Raw genomic sequence first — 15,688 nt, 5'->3', positions numbered from 1 at the left:
TTTTTATTGTGCTTCACAAATAGTGTGTGTGTTTGTTTTGTTTTTACAAGTTGAAGGTGTGTGACAACCCTGTGTTAAACAAGTCTGCATAGGCATGCGTGTGTGTGCTCAGTCATGTCCGACTGTTTGCGACCCCATGGACTGTAGCCCTCCAGGCTCCTCTGTCCATGGGATTCTCCAGGCAAGAATGCTGGAGTGGGCTGCCATGCCCTTCTTCAGGGGACCTTCCGACCCAGGGATTGAACTTGCGTCTCTTGCATCTCCTACATTGGCAGGCGGATTCTTTACCACTGAGCCACCAGGGAAGCCCCTATTGCTACTGTTTCCCCAGCAGCATTATCTTTTAATTATGTACTTTTTTTTAAAGATATAATGCTATTGCACACTTAATAGACTATATCTGGCCTTATCACTTCATGGCAAATAGATGGGAAAAAATGTGGAAACAATGTCAGATTTCATTTTCTTGGGCTCCAAATCAATCAGGATGGTGACTGAAGCCACGAAATTAAAAGACAGTTGCTCCTTAGAAGAAGAGCTTTGACCAACCTCGACAGCTTATTAAAAAGCAGACATCACTTTGCCAACAAAGGTCTGTCTAGTCAAAGCTATGGTTTTTCCAGTAGTCATGTATGGATGTGAGAACTGGACCATAAAGAAGGCTGAGCACCAAAGAATTCATGCTTTAAACTGTGGTGTTGGAGAAGACTCTTGAGGCTCCCTTGGACAGTAAGGAGATCAAACCAGTCAATCCTAAAGGAAATCAATGCTGAATATTTATTGGAAGGACTGATGCTCAAGCTGAAACTCCAGTACTTTGGCCACCTGACGGGAAGAGCCAACTCACAGGAAAAGACTCTGATGCTGGGAAAGACTGAGGGCAGGAGGAGAAGTGGGCAACAGAGGATGAGATGGGTGGATGGCATCACTGACTCAATGGACATGAGTTTGAGTGAACTCCGGGAGAGGGTGAAGGACAGGGAACCCTGGTGTGCTGCAGTGCATGGGGTCACAAAGAGTCAGACATGACTGAGCAACTGAACAGCAATAATAATATAAACATAACTGTTATATGCACTGGAAACCTGAGAAATCCGTGTGACCTGCTTTACTGCAGTACTCACTTAGCTGCTGTTGCCTGGATCCAACCCTGCCATCGCTCAGAGGTCTGCCTGTGTAAATGTATAAGTAAGGAATACTTTTGAAGTCTATTAGATTTAAGAATTACAATTTTTAGAACTAGGTTTGCTAAATTTTTGTTTCATCTGAGGTCCTTAGTGATCTGTTTAATGAATAAATTAAAGTGGTTTCTAATTATCCATGTCACTTGGCATGGAAGTGGTGTGTCTGAAGTTCCCAGACAGCTTCTATTTCTTGAGAAAATATCCCCTAATTTTTACAGGGTTAAACTTTTCTTAAGGATTTATTTAGTCAACTTTTAACTTTTTTGATAGCTCAGAGGCAGAACTTTAGTTTGAACTCCTTTTGGAAGCGTTACGTATTTTAAATTGGTAAAATCTGCCGTCATGAGGTTTGGTTTATTCTTTGAAATCTGAGTGACTGTTTCATTGGAGGCGCTCTTTGCCTCCCTCATTCTTTGGCCATGATTGTGGAGATTCGGGGGTTTCCTTTTACCCTGGGAGCTTTGGCTGACTCATGTATGCTCCTCCACAGTTACTCACCAAGGATCCTAAGCAGCGCCTGGGCTGCAGGGGCGAAGGGGCGGCTGAAGTCAAGGGACACCCTGTGTTCAGGGACATCAACTTCAGGCGACTGGAGGCCCACATGTTAGACCCGCCTTTCCACCCTGATGTAAGTGTGTTGCCAAGGGCAGTGGAGTGGCCTGTCCTCTCTGGCCCTCCGGCCCCTCTGCCGCCCGAGCTGCAGCCACGCTCCCGGGTCACTGCCCTGCCAGGAACCTCGGCAGCCCTGACCCTCCCCAGCTACCCCGCAAGGGCCCTTCCCTTGTCATGGCTGGCACCCTTGCTTCTTTAGTCCTGAATGTGCCTCCCCACGCCGGGTCTCACCAGATCCTGGCTCAGCGCTGCGGGCCCTGGAGTGGCCCTGGTGAGTGTGCTGTGGGGCCATAGAGGGTTACGTCCCCAGAGCCTGGCGGGGCCTGCAAGCTCGGGGCTGGGAGAAGCGTCCCCAGGGTGGCCTTGGGCTACCGAAGGCGAAGTAGGAAGTGTGCAGATGGGCTCACTCTGTAGGATATGATGAACGTGTCGTTGTTCAGTTGCTCAGTCGTGTCCAACTCTTTGCGACCCCACGGACCGCAGCAGGCCAGGGTTCCCTGTCCATCACCAACTCCCAGAGTTTACTCAAACTCATGTCCATTGAGTCAGTGATGCCGTCCAACCATCTCATCCTCTGTTGCCCACTTCTCCTCCTACCTTCAGTCTTTCCCAGCATCATGGTCTTTTCCAGTGAGTCGGCTCTTTGCATCAGGTGACCAAAGTATTGGAGCTTCAGCTTCAGCATGAGTCCTTCCAGTGAATATTCAGGGTTGATTTCCTTTAGGACTGACTGGTTTGATCTCCTTGCTGTGCAAGGGACTCTCAAGAGTCTTCTCTAGCACCACAGTTCAAAAGCATCAATTCTTCAGCACTCAGTCTTCTTTATGCTCCTACTCTCACATCCACATATGACCACTGGAAAAACCATAGCTTTGACTATCCAGACCTTTGTCAGCAAAGTGATGTCTCTCCTTTTTAACATGCTGTCTAGGTTTGTCATAGTTTTTCTTCCAAGGAGAAAACGTCTTTTAATTTCATGGCTGCAGTCACTGTCCGCAGTGATTTTGGAGCCCGAGAAAATAAAATCTCTCACTGTTTCCATTGTTTCCTCAGCTGTTTGCCATGAAATGATGGAACCAGATGCCATGACCGTAGGTTTTTGAATGCTGAGTTTTAGGCCAGCTTTTTCACTCCCCTCTTTCACCTTCATCCAGAGGCTCTTTAGTTCCTCTTCGCTTTCTGCCTTAAGGGTGGTGTCATTTGCATATCTGAGGTTATTGATATTTCTCCTGGCAATCTTGATTCCAGCTTGTGCTTCATCTAGCCTGGCATTTCACACGATGTACGCTGCATATAAGTTAAATAAGCAGGGTGACAATATACAACCTTGATATTCTACTTTCCCTATTTGGAATCAAGTCTGTTCCAGTTCCCTATTTGGAACCATGTCCAGTTCTAACTGTTGCTTCTTGACCTGCATACAGGTTTCTCGGGAAGCATGTAAGGTGGTCTGGTATTCCCATCTCTTGAAGAATTTTCTACAGTTTGTTGTGATCCACAGCAAATGAAGTCAATGAAGCAGAAGTGGGTGTTTCTCTGGAACTCTCTTGCTTTTTCTATGATCCAGCAATTTGATCTCTGGTTCCTCTGCCTTTTCTAAATATAGCTTGTACGACTGGAAGTTCTTTGTTCATATATTGTTGAAGACTGACTTGAAGGATTTTGAGCATTACCTTGCTAGCATGTGAAATGAGTGCAGTTGTGTGGGGGGTTGAACATTCTTTGGGATTGCCCTTCTTTGGGATTGGAATGAAAACTGACCTTTTCCAGTCCTGTGGCCACTGCTGAGTTTTCCAAATTTGCTGGCATATTGAGTGCAGCACTTTCACAGCATCATCTTTTAGACTTTAAAATAGCTCAGCTAGAATTCCATGATTTCCACTAGTTTTGTTCATAGTAATGCTTCCTAAGGCCCACTTGACTTCATGCTCCAGGATGTCTGGCTCTAGGTGAGTGATCACAGCATCGTGGTAATCTGGGTCCTTAAGACCTTTTTTGTACAGTTCTGTGTATTGCTGCCACCTCTTCTTAATCTCTTCTGCCTCCGTCAGTACATACGGTTTGTGTCCTTTGTTGTGCCCGTCTGTGCATGAAATGTTCTGTGATGAACCTGAGTTGTGCCATTAAAATCGTTCTGGCTCTGCAAGTCAGGACTCACTGTGTTTATGTGGAATGTGCTGTGGCCGCAGCTTGATCTTCTGAGTGAGTCCTTGCGAAATGTGGTTCCTGAGCCTCGGTTCCGGGCCCCAGAGTCTCGGAAGAACTTGCTTGGACTCGCTGCAGCATGAGGAAGCTGGCGGGGCCTCTCGGAGCCTTTCCCACCGGGCGCTAGGCACTGCCAGCCACGGGGCGTGGAGGCCGGCCAGGCGGCCATCCTGAGGCAGAGGGAGGGCACGCCGGGCGGTGCGCGGAGTGAGGGGCAGAGGCGCCGCGCTTGTCCTGGGGCTTCTCCTGCACGTAACCGGGGGCCGGGGCCATGAACAGCGGCATCCGAGACGGGTGTCGGGCGGTTTGGTGTGGGGCGGGACAGGGTTCTGACCTACAACCTCAGTGCTCCCCGTGGTCCCCTCTAGAGCCCCCTGAGGGCCACCCCCCCGGGGGCTCCCAGCTCCTCGTCTGGTGGGATGGCCAAGTCCTAACCAGGAACCCGGGGGTCCCACCCTTGATTCCCACTTCAGAGGCAGTGGCCCTGGGTCCCACGTGCCCCCAGCTATGGGTGCGGGCGGGGCTGCGGGCCTGGCTCCTCTCCCAGCTCAGGGATGGTGCTCCAGCAAGAGCATCCTGTCTGCCCTTCTCCATCCCCGGCCTCTTCTGTGACCCAGATTCCATGCAGGAGAGAGGGGGCCATCTGGGGCCTTGTGGCCGAGCATGGTAGGTGAGCAGGGGCCTGTGGCTCTGAGAATTAGGAGGGTGCGGAGCATAGGCGCGCAGCTGTGCACGCCTCGGCGTCCTGGGCTCATGAGCGCGCTGGAGGCAGCCCTCAGCCACGCCTCTGTTCCTGCCGACAGCCGCAGGCGGTTTACTGCAAGGACATCTTGGACATCGAGCAGTTCTCCGCGGTGCGGGGCATCCACCTGGACAGCACCGACAGCGGCTTCTACAGCGAGTTCGTCACGGGCTGTGTCTCCATCCCCTGGCAGAACGAGGTGCTGTCCCCGCGGTGCAGACCGCAGCTCCTTACTGCCCCCGAGACATGAACAGCTTCTGCTTTGAAATAGCTCTCTAGCTGCTTTGCACACACACACCCATTTATGTGTGTGCGTGTGCGTGTGTGCATATTTGGAGGTAAAATTACTTGAGGAGCTGCCCCTGGCACCTCAGGGGGGGGACGGAGGTGGCTCTGGAGTCTGCTGGGCCTGAGGTTTGCCAACCTGAGTCCTGCTCCCTGAGTTGCCACAGGTTCATGCTTTGGGGGGTCACATTGGCAGCCACATGACCTACCCCAGGAGGAGGTCAGGAAGCGGGGGTAGTGGGAACCAGGGATGGGAGCAGAGTGGCTGCTGAATGCTGGGCTGGAGGCTGGGGGGGACGTGGACCTCCGTCACTTCTCTGTCCTGCCCTTCTGTGGTTGCAGATGATCGAGTCTGAGTGTTTCAAGGACATCAATGAAATTGAAAACGAGCCAGTTTTAGAGCCAGATGAGAAGACAGACCAGCACGTTCCCAGGCCTCAGAAGAGAGGCTTCTTCTACAGACTCTTCTCTAGAGGGGTAAGGGTGACGGTCGCTGTGTTATATTACTTTAGTGTGACCTATTTCAAGGTGTATTTCACCACGGCAGAGCTGTCTTTGTTCAGCGTTCTTTTTGCAGTGCCTGTTCTGTAAGATGATGTACACAGTGTACAAGCTACCCATGTGGTGTGTTTGAGCCCAGTGAGAAGAGCCTTCACAGGGGTGTTTGCTGTTGGTATGAAATCTGTCCTGATCGCAAAAGAAGAAATGGCTCCAGCACTTGAAGAGAGACCCCACAGTCCATGACAACGCATTTTACACTTGGCTCGTGAAGCATCATGAAGAACCAACGTAAAAGAATGGAGGTCCCTTCCGTTTCTGCCCGGTGTTGTTCGGATTCTCAGAGCTGGTGCGTCACAGGGAAAGCTGATTCTCTTTTGAACGTGGAACAGTGTTTGGAGAGGCTTTCCGTGGTAGCATTAAACTCAGGAATGGTTTCCAAGTCTCCTTGGACCAGTGGATCATCCTGCCGTATACCCTGTCCGTTCCAGAGGGATTTTGCCTCCGTCATCCACTAAACCTCTCATCCATCGTGTCTCAGTATAAACCCAGAGAGTGCGGCCAGGCCTCCTCTCAGAACTGGTGCCTGGCAGCAGTTAACCCGAGCTCATCTGGGTGTCTCGCGTCGCTCAGTGGGAGTCATCGCTGGGTCCACGCTGTGGGGGCCTCACAGACAGTGAGGGGAACCCTCCACACAGTCATACAGAAGAAGCCGTCCACCCCGCATGCTCAGAGGGGCTCAGCTGGGCAGTGGGCACGGGATGGGGCGAGCCGTACGAGTGGGGGAGCGGGACGCACCAGCGCCCTCTTCTCTGCTGAATCGAGCATCCTGCGCCACGTGAAGCACATGGGAGGGGACGGTTAAGGGTTTTGCTTGCCTGAAAGTCAGCACTTCCTCCCCCCAGAGTTTTCTCTGCACTTAAGTTTTCCCTGGTGGCTCAATGGTAAAGAATCCACCTGCAATTCAGGAGACCCAGGTTCTTTCCCTGGGTTGGGAAGATCCCTCAGAGAAGGAAATGGCAACCCACTCCAGTATTCTTGCCTTGAGAATCCCATGGACAGAGGAGCCTGGTGGGCTACAGCCCATGGGGTCACACAGAGCCGGCCACGCCTGCACGCACACGCACGCACACACGACGCAGGCAAGCCCCTCGCACGGGAGGGGCCTGACCGGCCTTCTGCCTCTGTTGCAGGGCTGCTTCAATGCACACTCCAGCAAGAAGAAGCTGGCGTCCTCCAGACGGTGAGCACGCGCTGTGCGGCCAGACCACACCGGAGCACGCGCCGGGGCCCCGTCCCACCTGGGACCCACAATAAACGTGTGCGACTCACCTTACACGGCTCGGGAGTCTGTCCTGTTTTCTACGTTCATGCCTGAACTAGCGTTTCACTAAAGCTGGATTGAACCAAAGGCCACTTGAGGACTTGGGACGCCCGGAAGTCCCCGGGGTGTGGATGCCCTGTGGTGTGTCCCCACAGAGAGGGGAGGGGAGGCCTGGAAGGGGCCCAAGGTCCCCCCGCCCCCGAGCTCCTCTGGGTGTGGGTGAGTGGGCGTCAGCATGGGTTAGCAGGTCTTGGCTCTTTGCATTTGTGTTCCTAGCTCCTGTGCCTCCTGCTGAGATTCTGCTGCCCACCGCCTGTGGGGCGTCTCAGGGTGCTCCTGTCCGCCCTCGGAAGGAGGGTGTTTTCAGGACCCTGAGGCTGGGGTGTGGCTGTCAGGCTGGAAGCGTGTCTGTGAGTCTCCCGGGCTGGGGGCCCAGAGCCACTGGTGCTGGAGCTGGGCAGGGGGGTGGCCTGGTGTGCGCTGCCCTGGCAGGGCCTCCGGGGGCCAGAGCCCCAGCTGACGGGGAGAGCTGGTTGGGGGAGGAGGTGGAAGCCTCCTGGGTCCGGTGACCCTGCTGTGGCCCTGGGTTTGCCGTCAGTCATCCTCACTGTCCTCCGGCTTGCTGGGGGGCTCTTGCTGCCTGCTGTGTGGGATCCAAGGCCCCGACCTTGGAGACCTGAGCCAAACAGCAGGGACTTGGTCTGGAAAATCCTCATTATAAAAAAGGGGGGAGAAAAAAAAAAGGGGGGGGAGAGAAAGGAAATCCTAACAAAAAATTTGAAAAGATTTAAAGTATAGTAGAGTATGTGATTACAAATACAATAAACCTACAAATTAATAACAAAATCAGAACACAAAATGGCCCTGGCTAATAGCCTCTACTGAAGTCTTCTTGGGCTTAGGACGTGATGTAATGCAAAGCTGCAGGACCTCGAGAAATGAGAAGACTCACATACCTGATGGATGGGATAAACCTAAAGCGCAGTGCTCCAGGAGAAGATGTACACTTTTAGTATCAGCAAAACTAAGTGCCCCAAAATAGATGGATTTGGCCTCTAACTCAAAAGGATTGGAAAATACATTTAGGAAAATCAGAAAAAAAGAAAGAAAGTAATAGCTATAAAAGAGAAAAACTACAGCTTAAATGATAAAGACATTTGTTCTCAAAAATCAATAAAATAGATAAATCAGTATCTAACCTAATCAAGAAAAATAAAAGGGGAAAATACAAATACACAAAGTTACAAGAGTAGTAAATCAGAGAGATAATAAAAGACACAGAATACTATGTACAATTTTATGAAAATAAACATAAAACCTGGATGAAATGCATTTCTAGGGAAACATAATTTACCAATATTAACCATAAGTAGAATAGAAAATCTAGACAGACTAATTTCAGGATAAGAAATGAAGTTGCCAAAGTACTACCCTTTAGAAAATCACCAGATTCAGATGACCTGACAGGGAATGTTAGCAAAACTTTGAGGAGCAGGTAAATTTCAATGGCATTTAAATGTTCCAGAGAATACGTAGAAAAAGAAGAAAATTTCCCACTCCTTTTTATAAAGCAAGTATAAATTGACACCCAAATCTTACCAAAGACCTTATATAAAAAGTCTATACCAATCTCTTTTATTAATACAAAGTCATTAAAATATTACCAGAATCTTATCCTTAAAGGGCTTCCCTGGTGGCTCAGATGGTAAAGTATCCACCTGAAGTGCGGGAGACCTTAGTTTGATCCTTGGGTTGGGAAAATTCCCTGGAGGAGGGCATGGCAACCCAGTCCAGTGTTCTTGCCTGGAGAATCCCCATGAACAGAGGAGCCTGGCGGGCTACATACAGTCCATGGCGTCGCAAAGAGTTGGACACAACTGAGGGACTAAGCTCATTATCCTTAAAATATTGTCGAACAGAATATTTATTAGCCTTAAAATATCATCAAACAATCCAGCAACACATTATAAAGTATCACATCAAAATGCTGGGTTTATTTTAATAAGAGATGGATGATTCAATAGCAGGACATCCAGTAAAATAATAAATCATGTTAATAGATCCAAAGGAAAAATAGGTAATTTTCATAAAGGCATTTGACCAAATTCAACTCACTTTTTTATAGTCAATAAAATGGAGTTGACGTTTTCACAACACTGGGTTTGGGGTGCTGACCCCTGCATGGTTGAAAATTAGCATATAATTTTATTGTCAGTCCTCTGTTCTATATTTGTGGTTTCACATCCATGGATTCAATCAACTATGTATGCTGTGGTATTTATTGAAAAAAATCCACATATAAGTAAGTGGACGTATGCATTTCAAACCCATGTTTTTCCAGTGAAAGTGAAAGTTGCTCAGTTGTGTCCAACTCTTTGCAATCCCATGGACCATACAGTCCATGGAATTCTCCAGCCCAGAATACTGGAGTGGGTAGCCATTTCCTTCTCCAGGGGATCTTCCCAACCCAGGGATTGAACCCAGGTCTCCCACATTGCAGGCGGATTCTTTACCAGTTGAGCCACCAGGAAAGCCCCAAGAATACTGGAGTGGGTAGCCTAGCCCTTCTCCAGGAGAACTTCCTAACCTAGGAGTCAACCTGGGGTCTCCACTGCAGGCGGATTCTTTACCAGCGAGCTACCAGGGAAGCCCTATGGTTTTTTTCAAGGGTAAACTTTAAACCAGTCAATACTTCTTTAGCATCAAAAAATACATTTGTCACCCAGAGACAGCATCTTACCCGAGGAGGCTTTACTCCGGAGGCACTCATGATAAAATGAAGAATAACAGAAGGATGGCCACCCTCAATAGCACCCTATTCCATGTTTATAGGAGGAACTTCCCTGTACAGCAAGGGTGGACCACCCTCCTGGTGAACACATGTCCAGAGAGTGAGCAACTGAGAGCCCGGGGAAGGGGGTCCTAGGGAGGTGAGCCAGATGCCAGGGCTACTCCTGTTCGGGGGGCTGGGAGCCCTGAGACGCCTGAAAGGCTGAATTAATCTTGGGGCTAGGAGAACAAAAATCTGGTCCAGGGCATGCCGAGATTGGGGTCCCAGTCCACACTCCACCTCAGGGTCCAGCCCTCAAGAATAAGGGTGACCTGGAAGTAAACCTAGCTCTCTAAAATGGATGGCCCAGAGGACTCCAAAAGTGGAAAGTGGGTTAAGATGACCAAGGACTTCTAATGTCCCAAGGAGACTAGCATTGCAAACAGAAATCTTGCCCAGAGGAAGAAAGCGCCTTAAGCTACAAATTACTTCTGCAATGATTTTCAGATACAATGTCCAGTGTGTAATCAAAGACAAGCACGCGCATGAGATGAGGCAAAAGGACAAACTTAGCAGACACTACACACAAAAACATCCCCTTGGAGGCTCTAGATAATGGAAATATGAGAGACACAGACACTTTAAAAATGTTATTTATTTTTACATTATGGCTGCGCTGGGTCTTTGTTGCTTTGCTCGGGCTTTTCTCTAGTTGCAGCGAGAGGGGGGGCTGCTCTTGGCTGTGGTGCGAGGGCTTCTTATTGCCCGAGAGCACAGGCTCTGGGCGCTTCGGCGGGAACCCCCATCCCCTGCACTGGCAGGCGGGTTCTTGTCCACTGTGCCACCAGGGAAGTCCAAGACTCTTAGACAGCTGTGCTGACTGTGTTCAAGGGGGAAACTTGCAAAGCCTGACAGTTTTGGCAGGAAACTAGACACTACAGCGTGACACGGCCACTTGAGGAAGACACATTCGAGCCGGCTTCCCTGCCGGCTCAGGGTTACGCGCTGTCCTGCAGTGAAGGAGATGCAGTTTCCAGCCCTGGGTCAGGAAGATCCCACGGAGAAGGAAATGATAAGCCGCTCCAGTATTCTTGCCTGGGAGATGCCCATGGACGGAGGAGCCTGGTGGGCTACAGTCCATGGGGTTGCAAAGAGTCAGGCACGGCTGAGCGACAGCACCAAGGAAGAAAACAACCCTGCCATGGAAGACCAGAGATGGCAAGCAGGAAGGAAGAGCAATGAAAGTGGGACATCTGTCAGTCAATTTAAACACCAGCTGACTGTTCAGAACAACAGTGACTGTGTCTATGTCTTCTGCAGTGTATGTATTTACATAGAATTAAAATATGTGGCAATAATACTCTCTAAAGTGGAAGAGGATCCCCTGGAGGGGGGAGGTCGGGTGGGAGACCACCGAGGCACCGTCAGGGGCTGCCAGTCCGCGCGCTGCTCCCAGTCCTCGCGACTCTGCCTCACGGTTTCCTTTTCTGGCCTAATGCCCTACCCACAGTGAGCTCCTACCTGGTTTTGGAATTCCGGCAGGTGCCGGCCCCCTAGCTGGAGTGTAACCCATTTGTGGGAAGTGTTGGGCTTCTTTACTTATCTCCTTTATTTCCTGGGCAGAAGTGGTCGCAAGTTGGTTGGTACCCTTTCATTTTCAGTTCCCCACCCAAACCTCCTCTTTTACATGGTTTGTCCCCTGAATAGTACACACTCATTGCTAAAGATTTGAAAAATACAGAAATGCACCTAAATTAAGATATAAATCTCCTGTAATTGCCATGCTCAGAGTCACTGTTACAGACTTAGTGATCAGCTGTCTCTCTCTCTCCTTTTTTTAATTATTTATTTGGCTGCACTGGTTCTTAGTTGTGGCATGCAGAACCTTTAGTTGTGGCATCTAGTTTCCTGGCCACGGACTGAGCCCAGGCTCCCTACACTGGGAGCACCGAGTAGCCACGGGACCACCAGGGAAGTCCCCGTGCATGTGTGTGTCGCTTTGCTTTAAAAAGGGTGGGGGCCAGGTTACAGGAGTGTAACCTGCTAGTACACTGCACACCTTTTTCTGTGCCATGAATGCTCTTCTAAAACAGGATCTGGATAACTGCAGTTTTGTCATATGGATATGTTGTGCTTCAGTTAGCCAAGCTCTGTCCAGCGTTTGCTTGTTTTTCTTTTTGTCCTAAATGTTGCTATAATAAGTGACCATCCTGACAGAAACATGATTCTCTCTTGAGGATACATTACTGGGAGTGTATCTGCTGTTCAGAGGCATTGTCCATCTTAAGGCTTTGGAACTGCTTTTCAGTTGCTAAGTCGTGTCCAGCTTTTTGCAACCCCACGCACTGCAGCACGCCAGGCTTCCCAGTCCTTCACTGTCTCCCAGAGTTTGCTGAAATTCATGTCCATTGAGTCGGTGATGCCATTCAACCACCTCATCCTCTGTCACCCCCTTCTCCTCCTGCCCTCAATCTTTCCCAGCATCAGGGTCTTTTCCAGTGAGTCAGCTCTTCGCATCAGGTGGCCAAAGTATTGGCGCTTCAGCTTCAGCATCAGTCCTTCCAATGAATATTCAGGACTGATTTCCTTGAGGATTGACTGGTTTAACCTCCTTACAATCCAAGGGACTCTCAAGAGTCTTCTTGAGCACCACAGTTCAAAAGCATCAATTCTTTTGCTCTCAGCCTTCTTTATGGTCCAACTCTCAGGCTTCGGTGACAACAGGCCAAATTGCCTCCCCAGCTGTGTCATCTTTGATTACTCTGGGACTATGCCAAACTTTCCCTTGATTAAAAAAAAAAAAATCTGCCTTCTTGACAGTTTCTTTTAACAGGCATTCCAGTAAGGTTTTTTGTCAGGATTATAGTAAATTCTCGGCAGATGATATTTTTTTGGGGGGGATGTGGACCAGTTTTAATGTCTTTATTGAATCTGTTAACACAATATTGGTTCTGTTGTTTATGTTCTGGTTTTTGGCCATGAGGCGGGTGGGATCTTAGTTCCCAGACCAGCGGTCAAACCCACACCCCCTGCATTGGAAGGTGAAGGCCCCTGGACCAGCAGGGAAGCCTCTGCAGACGAGCGTTGTCCTGCCAAGGCCAATGCGGCCTCACCTGTTGCAGCGATATCAGGTCTCAGTGGCTCATAACGGTCAGAATCTCCTTCAGGAGCCCATACACAGTATACAGTATGATCCAACATCAAAGTGGCTTAAGCAAAAATGGAGTTACATTTCTCTCCTATAGGTGTTTGTCTGTGGGAAGTCCAGAGCTGGTCCAGGCAGGCTGGAATAGCATCTGCACCCAGTCCTCCCACCTCCATCATCCTGGGACGTGGCTTTCATCCTCATGATCCAAAGTGACTGCTCAAGGGCCAACCACTATGTCCCCATTCCCAGTAGAGGAAGAAGACAGGTGTATCCCTTGCTTTTAAGGGGTACCCATCACTTCTGCAATCAGCCAAAACTTATTTAGTCACACAGCTACAGCCAGCTGAAGGGAAGGAGGGAAATGCAGTGAAAAACAGCCCAGATAGAACTGAGGTCCTGGTACTGAAGACCTCAGAGTGGCTACAGGAGACAGCTGTGCTACGTACTGCGATGGGCTGAGTTGTGTCCCCTGGAAATTCACACGTTGTGTCCTAACCCCCAGCACCTCAGAATGTGACTGTAGTTGGAGAAAGGGTCTTCAATGGTGTGATTAAGATAAAATGAGGTCATGACGGTGGGCCCTAATCCAATATGACCATTGTCCTTATAAGAAAAGAGGATTAGGACCCAGACGTGCATGAATGGGGGCTCCCCAGGTTTCTCAGCTGTAAAGAATCTGCCAATGCAGGAGACGTGGGCTTGATCCTTAAGTTGGAAAGATTCCCTGGAGAAGGAAATGGCAGCCCACTCCAGTATTCTTGCTTGGAAAATCCCATGGATAGAGGAGCCTGGCGGGTTATGGTCCGTGGTGTCTCAAAAGAGTCGGACGGGACTCAGTGACTAAACAACAAAAACAACAATGCGTAGAAGGAAGAACATGCGAGGATGCAGGGAGAAGACGGCCATCTACACAGCAAGAAGAGAGGCCTTGGGAGGAACTAGCCTGCTCACACCTTGGTCTTGCAGTTCAGCCTCCTCCAGGATGGCGAGAAGATAAATTCCTGCTGCTGGAGCCTCCCAGTCTGTGGGGCTTTGTTATAGCAGCCCTAGCAAATGAATACACTTATCTGTTGCCAATTACATGGTGGCTCAACCACATAGGATGTCACAGCTGTGGATCAGGACTCTGGGCACAGCTTAACGCGGTCCTTCACCCCCTGGTCTCCTGAAAGCCTGCCTTCAAGTACCATCTGCCTCTCACCTGAGAGGTGGACGGGGCAGCGATCTGCCTCCAAGCTCCTGGGACGTTGGCAGGATTTCGTCCTCCCTAGGCTGCTGGCCACCTGGGCCTCCCACCATGGCAGCTGGCTTCAAGAACGTGTGTAAGCTGAGAGGGTAAGGACCGCCAGCTGGAGGGAAGGCTCAGTCCTCTGTAACGTAAACCCAGGAGCGCCACCTTTGCCCATTACACTGTTAGAGGTGTCAGTGAACATTCAATTAACAAGTTAAAAAAAGAATTTTATTCAAACTAGGGGATGTATGTATACCTATGGCTGATTCATGTTGAGGTCTGACGGAAAACAACACAATTCTGTAAAGCAGTAATCCTTCAATTAAAAAAATTTTTTTTTAACTTGAAAAAAAATAAAGTGAAGATTATAATCCAGGAGACAAACTCTCAGAAGCTTTGAGAGAGCCTGTTAAAAGCCCAAGGCACAATCCTATACACTTTTTGAGACAAAGGATCATACATCAAAGTTCACTAAGGATATAGGTAAACTCCTACTAACTGAGCAGCAAGTCATTACGACCCCCTACAGAGCTGGGAAAGAATGCTAATCCTGTAACAAATTGCACTGCTAGGTCAGAAGGAAGGTTGATCTTTGCAGTCCAGGCAGCTCTCCCGTCTTTGAGGAGGTCTGGTTAATGGTTAAGGCGGACAGCACAGAGAACTTTCCGTTTGACCTTTTTTGTCTGACCTTAATATGTAAACTTTAATCAGAAGCAAGCCACCAGTGACCGCCCACACTCAGGGTACTGCCAACCACAGTACCTGACCGCCTGGAGCCCAGCCACTGCAGCCTGTCCTGTGGACAAGGGCTGTTAGTATATACGTAACATCAGGGAACCGGGACCCCAAGGCTGGCGGCATGTTGCTCTGAGGTCCCTGCCCTGAAGGGGGCCATTGCTGTTCCCCTGGGGACAAGGTTTCCTGTGGCAGTGCTGAGTTTCCACTCACCTGGCTGCTTTGGGAAAACAGGCTCTGAAATCAGGTGGAGATGTGGCTGGTGGCCCAGAACAGGGGACTTCTCCTGGGGGTCACCCACGTGCCACCCCTCTGCTTGCTCTGGGCGCCCCCTCCAGGTGGTGAGGCTCTGGAGCCCCGGGCCCGCCCACGCAGCCGGCCTCGGCCAAGGAGCGGGACACCCTCCTCCTCGGTCAGGCGGTCATGCCGGTGGGGGACCTCTGGGGCCAAAGCTGCTTCTCGGTATACCAGCCACAGCCTCTCGGGGCAGCAGGCGCAAACCAGGCAGGTTCTGACCAGCCGTGCCAGCCCCAGGCCCCTAGGTTCTTCCTTGGGCTGCGCAGTGACCCTCCAGGGATGTGCTCGTCTCCGGGGAGCACACCTGGGCTCCACCTGAGAGTGCCCTGGCTCCGCCCGAGGCGCACCACTTCCCCCTCTCTCCTCTGCAGGGCTGTCCCGTGAGCGCTCCCTCCGCCCCGGACGCTGAGTGTGCAGGCTCTCCCGCGGGGTCTCCGGCTCCGAGCCCGTGGCCGGCCCGCCCTGCCACCCGCGGGCATCACCCGGGGGCTCCTCTCCTAGCGGGTTCTCAGTCAGCGAGCCGGAGGCTCAAAACCGCCGCGGCCCGCCCCCGCCTCGCCCCTCGCCTCGCCCCACCCCTCACGGCGGCGCCCCGCCCCTCCGCGCCCCGCCCCCTTTCCTCGCCCCGCCCCCACCGCACCTTGACCCGCCTCGCCG

General features: G+C 50.6%; 1 protein-coding gene and 1 long non-coding RNA gene across 6 annotated transcripts in view; one reads left to right on the top strand and one right to left on the bottom strand.

Annotated features, from left to right (window-relative positions):
* GRK4 (G protein-coupled receptor kinase 4) overlaps window positions 1-6,866 on the top strand; it is a 57,344-nt gene extending 50,478 nt beyond the window's left edge. The window contains exons 14-18 of one of the 5 annotated variants that reach the window (XM_043447843.1): window positions 1,675-1,812; window positions 4,805-4,942; window positions 5,371-5,505; window positions 5,606-5,875; window positions 6,720-6,866. In XM_043447843.1, the coding sequence (XP_043303778.1) occupies window positions 1,675-1,812; window positions 4,805-4,942; window positions 5,371-5,505; window positions 5,606-5,662 (468 nt within the window). In that variant the 3' untranslated portion in view covers window positions 5,663-5,875; window positions 6,720-6,866. Of the gene's footprint in view, window positions 1-1,674; window positions 1,813-4,804; window positions 4,943-5,370; window positions 5,506-5,605; window positions 6,365-6,719 lie in introns of all 5 variants that reach the window. The other 4 variants (XM_043447845.1, XM_043447844.1, XM_043447847.1 and 1 more) reach the window with 4 other exon arrangements.
* A 3,391-nt stretch (window positions 6,867-10,257) lies between these two features.
* On the bottom strand, window positions 10,258-15,564 carry LOC122428463. Its single transcript, XR_006265718.1, has 2 exons — window positions 14,948-15,564; window positions 10,258-10,816 (listed from the first exon to the last, which is right to left on the bottom strand). It is a non-coding gene; the product is annotated as an uncharacterized LOC122428463 (long non-coding RNA).
* Between the last annotated feature and the right edge of the window lie 124 nt (window positions 15,565-15,688).

Source organism: Cervus canadensis, chromosome 26 (assembly GCF_019320065.1).
Source record: "Cervus canadensis isolate Bull #8, Minnesota chromosome 26, ASM1932006v1, whole genome shotgun sequence".
Lineage (NCBI taxonomy): Eukaryota > Metazoa > Chordata > Mammalia > Artiodactyla > Cervidae > Cervus > Cervus canadensis.
This window is presented reverse-complemented; position numbering and strand designations above follow the sequence as displayed.